General features: G+C 45.9%; 1 protein-coding gene across 3 annotated transcripts in view; it reads left to right on the forward strand.

Moving 5' to 3' along the window:
• UBE2G2 (ubiquitin conjugating enzyme E2 G2) overlaps positions 1-8615 on the forward strand; it is a 39011-nt gene extending 30396 nt beyond the window's left edge. For 2 of the 3 annotated variants that reach the window (XM_017538711.2, XM_017538714.2), the window contains 3 exons: positions 617-735; positions 4622-4762; positions 6790-8615. In XM_017538711.2, the coding sequence (XP_017394200.1) occupies positions 617-735; positions 4622-4762; positions 6790-6902 (373 nt within the window). In that variant the 3' untranslated portion in view covers positions 6903-8615. The remainder of the gene's footprint in view (positions 1-616; positions 736-4621; positions 4763-6789) is intronic. The other variant, XM_017538712.2, reaches the window with a different exon arrangement.
• The last annotated feature ends 820 nt before the right edge of the window (positions 8616-9435 follow it).

Raw genomic sequence — 9435 nt, forward strand, 5'->3', positions numbered from 1 at the left:
TCTTTTCTCTGATCCCCTTTTTATCAAGAGGTTCTGCTGCTTGACTCAACCTTTTTCAGTGTAAAAACTGCCTATAATTCAGTCTTTGCGCTTGTACCTAAGATTTAGACCAGATTGAAACAGGAGAATGGGACAGTGCTTTCCATTGAGGAAAAAAGTACCAATTCATTGTTATTTAGATAATTTTTTCATGTGATTTTTTATTTATATTTACATTTATTTATTTTTTTGCGACATAGTTTCGCTTTGTCACCCAGGCTGAAGTACAGTGGCGAGACTTGGCTCACTGCAAGCTCTATCTCCCGGGCTCAGACGATTCTCCTGCCTCAGCCTCCCGAATAGCTGGGATTACAGGCATGTGCCACCACACCCAGCTAATTTTTGTATTTTTAGTAGAGATGAGGTTTCACCATGTTGGCCAGGCTGGTCTCACAACTCATGACCTCAGGCAATCTGCCTGCCTTGGCTTCCCAGAGTGCTGGGATTACAGGCGTGAGCCACTGTGCCCGGCATCGTGCATTTTTAATGTGGCAAAAATGTTCTTAACCCATTTCTCAATTGTGGTAGACATTGAAAAATGTACTTTGAAGTTCAGTCTATATTTTGTATCTTCTAGGGGCCCAGAAGACACCTGCTTTGAGTTTGGTGTTTTTCCTGCCATCCTGAGTTTCCCACTTGATTACCCGTTAAGTCCCCCAAAGATGAGATTTACCTGTGAGATGTTTCATCCCAACAGTAAGTGCTTTTGGAAGTAGTTTTTGTGGTACCAGGATAGGTACGGAGATTATATAACAACCTGAAATGTGGTATATTCTATATATCTATGATGTAGATCTTTAGAAAACAGTTCTTAATGTGTTGAAATTTCAACCAGGTAAGCATGGTTAAACACATGATTTCAATTTTGAAGTTCAGTTTAATATAGATACAAGAAAACAGGCACCTAAAACTGGATGCCATTTCAACCAGCCATCCTACTTCACTGGGGAGGAAGTTTTATGCATGGGTGTGTGCTCAGAAGAGGTTACAATAACCCGAATCTTTGTCATAGTGTTATTTTTAATGGTGAAAATTTTGATTTAATCTGGGTTTTTAACATGAGAATCAATTAAGTTACATATTGTATTAGTCTGTTCTCACACTGCTAATAAAGACGTATCCGAGACTGAGTAATATCTAAAGGAAAGAGATTTAATGGACTCAGTTCCACATGGCTGGAGAGGCCTCACAATCATGGCAGAAGGCAAAGGAGAAACAGGGGCACATCCTACATGGTGGCAGGCAAGAGAGTGTGTGCAGGGGAACTGCCATTTATAAAACCATCAGATCTTGTGAGACTTACGCACTGTCATGAGAATAGCATGGGAAAGATGTGCCCCATGATTCAGGACCTCCCATTGGGTCCCTCTCACTACATGTGGGAATTATGGGAGCTACAATTCAAGATGAGATTTGGGTGGGGACACAGCCAAACCATATCATATATGTTAGAATGTGATGTAGATTTTAAAAATAATCTAAAATAAGAATCATTGATACAAAAAAAAATTGTGTTATATTGTCTGGGAAAAGCAGTAGGACTGTTATAATTTCCGCTTTTGAAAAATTCACGTGTAAATGTATATATAACTGGAAAACTAAGCACAAAATTGTTAAAAGTGATTTTTTCCAGATTGGAATATTTTTTTCCTTTTTATAAATCTTTTTTTGCCCTAAAATTAATACATATTTTTAAAAGAGGAAAAAACAAGGTCATTTAAGTGAATTGTACTGTAGCTTATTTGAAAATGTGTCCAGTAGTAGGAATTAGAATTCCTAAACAGCTGTAGTTTTTAAGCCTTCCTTTTACACTTGGGGATGATACATAAGAGAGTTAATAAGGAAATATGTTATATTTTCAATAATTGTCTTTAGAATAATATTTCTTACAAATGATTATTATTGCCACTGATAATCATTATCTTAATAGCTATAGAGGAGAAAAGGAAATAAAGTATTCTATTTTGTAAAAATGAAATGTTTATTTGAAACCAATTTCTTATTATATACATATCAAATAGCATGAGAGAATTTTTCTGAGCCTCTGACTTCTCTCTGGGGTTAAAACAGAGTCTGTTTGGTACACTTCCCCTTTGCCTACACCTGTGTAGGCAGAGCCCCAGTTGAACTCCTCCTAGCCATAGGGGTTTTCAGAACTGCCTCCACCTCCCCGCTTCCCTGGTGGAAATGCTCTCTGCTATTGGACTTGCTAACCCTCGTTGAGGACTTCTCATTTACTGCAGGTATTGGTACACGTAGGTAGTGGGCGGCCCCCTGAGAGACAGTTCTGCACTTCTCTTATCTCAGCTCTAATTCAGTCTTGTGTGCACAGGAGGCTCAGAGGCGTGCCTTCTTTCAGGGTGACTGGCCATGAGCCTGAGTTAGATAACAGAGAGGCTCATCATACGCTGTCTACTTGAGTGTGGGATTCTCTGTAATAAAAAGTTAAAAAATATAATTGGTACGTAAGAGTAATTGAAATGGTCAGTTTCAGGTTGGTTAGCTGTAAAATACAACCATGAAGACGATTGTAGGTAATTAAATAAAATACTCAGATTGTATTGAGGATAAATATATTATTACGAAAAATACCTGTGACGTGGCGTTAGAGACAGACATGGCCATAGACTGATTACGTGATGTGACTATGTGCTGTAGGTGGTCTGATTTTTTTTTAATGTTCTGATAATTATTTTTAATGCTCAGATAATATAATTGTAAGTTTTTGCCTTACTGTAATTGGATTATTTTGATTTTGTAAAAGTTATCTTTGAGAACTATAGGTCTACCAATATCATAAAAATTAGACAGTCAATAAATACTTAAAAAAAAAATCAACACATATACTGAAAGTTGCTGGGATATGGTGTAGAGCAAAAATAACCGACCTTCAGGAGCTTACAGTCTAAGGACAGGGATGGACATTGATGGAAGAATCATACAAATAAATGCAGAGTCACATCAGGAAGGTCCAGGAAGCAGCCTGCAGACGTGGTGGTTGGACGGACCCATCTGTAGGGAGGGAAGCAGGAGTTACATAAGTGATTCGGGGTGGAGGGGCCCTTGACATGCACAGGCCCTGCACAGAAAGTAAGGGTAGAAGAAGGCCTCAGGCCTTTTGGTCAATCCTAAAGGTTTTGATGTTTTCTCCTGGGAGCAGCAGAACTCCATTGCAAGTCCCCAAGGGAGTAGCATGACCAGAGTGATCTCTGAAGGCTCCCTCTGAGTATAGTGCAAAGGGTAGATGGGAGGAAGCCAGGCGGGCCTTTGGGCAGGGTGGTCAAGGGTAGGGACACTGGCAGCTTGGGAACCGAATGTTGTGGGTGTGAAAGATGAAGAGGTGTGGTTGGATCCATGAGAGGTTTAGGGCATGGCGCTGCTGAGACTTGGTGAAGGAGGGGCTGTGGCAGGGACACAGGTGGTTTGGGTGCGTCTGTGGATGCACAGTGTCACCCTATGGAACCACCACCTGGAGAAGGCAGCGCAGAAGTGGGAAACTTGGAGATTTCGTGGATGTAGTTCTTAGGCGGACAGCCTGATGTCCAGGACAAGTATGCATCTAGTTTCTTCAACTCTCCTTGAGTGAGAGGCTGTGGTTCAGTTCCTGGATAGCTAGAGAGCATTCACCACTGAAACAGTGGATGAGTGGAAAAACACAGGACCAGGTGTGGAAGACAAGCCTGTTTGAAGGTCAGTGATCACTATTAACATTTGGAAGTTTTCATGAAATTGAGAACTCATGAATTAAGGTGAGTCAAATAAATGTATTTTAAAATTGCTGTTTCTATTATAACTTTAATGGCTTTATACTTTTCCAGTTGAGTCTATCCAGATGGATTACTGCGTATATATATGGAGCCACCTGAGAATTTCTCCTAGTTATATGTAAAAGAAAAATAGCATGCTTTTAAATTTATTGATAGGACTGATTACATACTGTGAATTGAAAATTTATTTCCCTTTATCAGACCTCATGTGTCTTTTTAATGATAATGTTTGGTGGAGAGGGATTTGATTTAGACACATTGGCCTCCATTCCAGGTAGTACTGATAATTTACTTACTATTAGAGTAAGCTGCCAAGAGAAGTCCTGATGCTTTTCTTTTTCTAGAGATTTAAATAATTCCAGTTACCTTTATGATAGCCATGTGAACCTGTATTTTACACAGACCAGTTCAGGAATTTAATGGTAGAATTAGAAATATCTAAGAAACTAGGTCTGAAAAGTATTATAAATAATCCTAATCATATTAGATATTTTTATAAAATATTTGCCAGATAACCTTTCGTTTGTTCTTACTGATATAATGCTTCAAAAAATTTATATGAAAGTAGAACTGTACTACAGCTGATTAGAACTGACTGGGTCAGCCTGGAGCCCGTCAGTGAGTGAGCAGGCCCCACCAGGATTCCTGCAGACTTGAAGCGTGACGCTCAGTGCCCCAGGCTGTGCCCCAGCTGTGCAAACAGCTTGGTTTCTGTGTCTACAATCCTTGTTTTCGTTATCTGTGAAGCCTGCCCAAGTGCAGGGACGCCTGGGGCACCGTTCCTGGGCTCACCTGGCTGCCTCTGACCCTTGCAGTCTACCCTGATGGGAGAGTCTGCATTTCCATCCTCCACGCGCCGGGCGACGACCCCATGGGCTACGAGAGCAGTGCGGAGCGGTGGAGTCCTGTGCAGAGCGTGGAGAAGATACTGCTGTCAGTGGTGAGCATGCTGGCAGGTAAGGCCCAGCCTCCTGGCAGGAGCTGCTGTGGAAGCCCAGGCTGCAGGTGTCCTCCTTCCTCAGTAGCCCTGTCTTTATAATGGACTTTATCTGCGTACACTTTTCCAATTGTGAGCAGACTTCCTTCCTCGGTAGTCCTGTCTGTATAATGGACTTTATCTGTGTACACTTTTCCAATTGTGAGCAGACTTCCTAGTACAGCCTAGTGTTGTGTATTTTATTGTCAACCATAATTATCTGGTCTCTGGTCCTTGAACGTCTTGTTCCCTCAGTAGGTGTTTATTGAGGACCTACTACATGCCACACACTGAACTAAGGGTATAAAGCTCTGTGTGACAAAACCCCAACTCTGTGTCTCTGCGTTGTAGGGAACCCTCCAAGCCCCCAGCATTTGGAGGCCAGCAGGATGCACCCTGAGATCATACAGGCATGGACTCTCAGCCCACTTCCTGGTGGAGCTGTCTGGGGTGTGTTATATGTAGGTGTTAATGAGGTAGGAGGGTGAGCGAGACATCTGGGGCAAAGGATGCAGCCTGGGCTGAGGCCCAGAGGCAGGAGGTGGCTGACTGGATGGGGCACTGCCAGCTCATTTAGGCTGGAGCCAAGGTTACAGGGAGAGGAGCCCTGGCAGACCCTGGGAATGGGAGTGGGGGCGATATTATGTGAGCTGTGCCTGAGAAGGACCATCCTGGAAGCGGTTGCTGATAGTGCAGTGGGAAGACAGCAGAGACTTCTTGGTACTGCAGTAGCCTGGGAGAGAAGAGAAGAAAAGAGTGTTCCTAGGGCTGAGAGGAGGGCTGGGTTTGGGAGACCTTAAAGGTACGGGCTCTGGGACTCCCGGCTCTTTGTCTGCCACAGGTGCTGCTCTGGGTTCAGGAGGCAGCAGGATTTGGAGAACAGTTTGGGGTATATGGGACAAAAAGATCAGTCGTGGCAGTGAAGATGGGTCATTTCTGGATGAACCAGTAGGTGAAGGAGCAGGACAAAGTGTGATGGCGTGGCAGGGAGGAGTCCTCCAGGGCAGGCGGGGGAAGGTGTGGGAAAGGAAGGCGGTGAGTCTGGGAGGAAGGAGCAGACCCAGCTGAGGGCCGGGGATGGATGCCAGAGTGAGGCCACTCAGATGTTCTCAGCAGAACCCTTGGGTGTGGTCGAGTGGGGTCTGGAGAGATGTGAGGTCAGGGCTTGTGACGTGAGTGTGTATCCTAAGAGGGATGAGGCGAAACTCTCTCCATGTGCTGAGTGGAGGAAGCCAGGCCAGGGGATTGGACACTGGGAGGGAGACAGTGGCTCAGGCTGTCCTCAGATGTCAGCTCTGGGTTTTATCCTCATCCACTCTGCTCTGAACCAGCCCCCACATGCATTCTGAGCAGCGCCGCCACCACACGGCACAGCCGCTGCTTCGGCACATTGTCATCCAGTTGTGGTGGTCTCTGTCCCTTCTGCCTTCCTGGCAGGCCCTGGCTCTTTCTTCCATGCCTCCTGACTGCAGTTCTGGAGTGACTGCCAGGGCCGCTGGCTAGTGGGTAGGTCAAGTATCCTGGGGTCAGCCCTCTGCCTTAGGCTGCACATGTGCTTGGGATCGTCCTGGTAGGAGCTGTGAGGGGCAGTTCTGCTGAGAGGTGCTCTGTGAGAGAGAAGTGACATGGCAGAGTGTCTTCAGAAAAGTGAAATAAGCAGCAGGTGGGCCACGTGTAGCTTGTCCAGGTGCCGGAAGTGCAGCAGCTCAGGTGGGTGCTGTGGGAGGCCGTGTGGGCCTTAGGTGGTTGGTGCATGTTCAGAGCAAGACAGATGACAACTTGTCTTGGCGTCTTCAGACATTCAGAACACAGGAGTGGCTCTCTTTGAGACCTGTGTGGCCAATACCCTGGAGGTGGGGCCCACTCCATGCACTTCTCAGGTTCTTATTTGTTTCTGGGATGCAGCTCTTGAAAGCCCCCTCCGTGTTATAAATAAATGGGAGACCTTGCCAGGCTGCTTACTTGTCGGACTCCTTTTTATGTGGAAGGTGTTCCCTTTTCTTTCAGAGCCCAATGATGAAAGTGGAGCTAACGTGGATGCGTCCAAAATGTGGCGCGATGACCGGGAGCAGTTCTATAAGATTGCCAAGCAGATCGTCCAGAAGTCTCTGGGACTCTGAGACCTCCCCACCCACAGGCGCGCACACACCGCCAAGCAGCTCGGTATTCTCCTCCGGAGCTCTTAGTGACACTGATACTCTGTGCTGGTACCAAACAAGGCAGACTTGCAAGAACCACAGCATCTTTTTTTTTTTTTTTTTTTTTAAACCTTTTCCACCCCAAACAGGCTTCTCTTCTGAGATGACTTAGTCAACTATTGACAGCTTACTGCAGTTTTACAGTATTCCTCACAAAGGGCTTCAGGTAGTTATCAGAGCTGTCAGCACTACCTCTCCCCGCTGAAACCAGCAGTCCATGGCTCCCTGTGGATTCCCTCCCTTCCTGGAGTGTTGAGGGGGTTGCGCCTGCCAGACCTCCAAGGGACGATGGAGTACCCAGGACGCTCCTTCTGAAGAGATGAGGCCCTGTGGCTGCAGCACAGGGGAAGGCCCAGCACCCCTTCGGGGTCTCTCCTGGCTCCCTGTGGCCCATGAGGAATCTGCTCTTCCTTTCTTCCTTCATATTTTACAGGCAGATGCTTTTGTTATAATTTAGTTACACCTTTTTCATTTGTTGTGTATTACAAACCATCACACTTAGAAATACTTCCAGGAAATGGCAATTCACCCTTTTTTTTAAGTGTGAATTAATAAGAAATAGGGTACATAGAAAAATTTATTGCTGATCACAAGGACGGATAGTCTTTTCCTGACCATACTCGACAAAGATTTAAGTTTGCGTATTAGTAACTAGTGTGTTACTAGAGCAGGTGCAGGTGAGGTCTTAAAGCTTCAGTGAGGGTTTCTTCTAGATCTACAGGAATTTTTCTTTTCCAGCCTAAAAACTGGAAGCTCTAGGGTTTTGTACATTTTGGATGCACTAGGAATTTATTAGCACAAAATCATTCTTGGCAACTCAAAAGTCAGAAGGGACTCTACCATATCTTAGCCCAGAGCACAGAGGAGTGCCTTATCCCCACACTTGACTGGGCTGTGGAGGTGGGCATGTGGGCCCTTGGGCCCTGGTTGGGGACAGAGCCCATGTTTTGTTACTTAGGATTTTGATGTGGCTCCCATGTTCTCTAACAGGGCCAGCTGAGCAGCACAGGCCAGGAGGCCACAGTGTAAGCAATAACAGAACTGCCACATGCAGAAGCAAATATCAGGCCTGTTGCACACAGGTGACATTTAAATAGGAATTTCTATTTTTGAATAAGGGATGGTCTACGAGGCATACGGTAGACTTGACATGATCCTTCTCTCCCTCCCGTCCATAATGGATCGTGGTCCATGTGACTGAACCCACACAGAGCGTCATGGTTTACTGTTCCTGGTTGAAGGAGCTCCACATTGAGCTTCTGTGGACACCAGATTCTTTCCTTCTCACAAGGGACTTATTTAAAATTTGGAACGCAGGGCAAGAACTCGAATTCGGAAGGAGATGGGGAAAGGAGTGGTATTGTACCTAAGTAGTATTTGCAGGCAAATGAGATGGAGCACTCTCTGTAAAGAAGAGTCGTTGTACAAGTAGAATGGGGGCCGCAGGTGTGGTCCCCAAAGGGCGCACTATTGCCTGCGGCTTCTGAGATGAGGAGAGGGAGGGGAGGCAGTCTCTTGACAAAATAAAATATTTTTATTCATTTGTATTTATTAAATGAAAAATCCCATGGTGTCCCTGTTGTGTGAAATAAATCACTCTGTTGAAATAAAGTTCGGTGTTTTCCCTGCCCTGCAGTGTGTGTCTGTTTGTTGTATTATCACCTGACCACAGACAGCCTGTGGCCGCTGCCCCAGGGAGCACACCAGATCATCCCAGTTGACACCCGGCCCTTGGATTCCTCACGGCGGGGCTTCTCTGCAGGCTTGGGTTAGCTCTGGCATGTTTTCTTCTGTTTCTCATCTCCCGTCATTCTCTCTGGTCTTTCTCTGGAGTTCTCAGATTACTTAGTTGGGGTCTGTGAGACAGATGTGTTCACTAACCTATAAATAACATTTTGCAGCTTTTTCAACAGATGCCATCATGGGAGTGGTGCATTTGGCTTGTCACCACTAGAAGCCAGCAGGCCGTTCCGATCGCCCTTCCCTCCTGCAGTTGCGTCCAAGCACAGCTCCCTCTCATCACTCTGTGGTGCTCTGTGGTCACGATCTGGTCGTGATGAGACCCGCCTCGGTGATCAGACCAGCCTCTGCATCTTGTTACTTAGCATGTCAATAAAGAGGCAGATTCCTGGGTCACTGATTTGCTGTTTTTGTGCCTCGTTCCCTGGGCTGGTTCCGAGGCCGCTCCTGGGGGGTGCTCTGGACAAGTGCATCAGCACAGGCCCCCAGGAGTGTCTCTTGTTTGCCCAGTGTTCTCTGTAACCATACTTTCTAATGACTAAGAACTCTAAGGTGATACTGAGTTGGGGTCCCCAAGACCACCCAGGGCGGTGATACTCCAGGAGGCCACAGGTGGTGCGGGTCGTGGTATTCACAGCTGTGACTTCCCACAGGAGAGGATACTGAGTAAAATCAGGCAAGGGAAAGGTGCCTGCGCCCGAGTCCAGGGACACCA

Source organism: Cebus imitator, unplaced genomic scaffold, assembly GCF_001604975.1.
Source record: "Cebus imitator isolate Cc_AM_T3 unplaced genomic scaffold, Cebus_imitator-1.0 Scaffold112, whole genome shotgun sequence".
In the NCBI taxonomy this organism is placed as follows: domain Eukaryota; kingdom Metazoa; phylum Chordata; class Mammalia; order Primates; family Cebidae; genus Cebus; species Cebus imitator.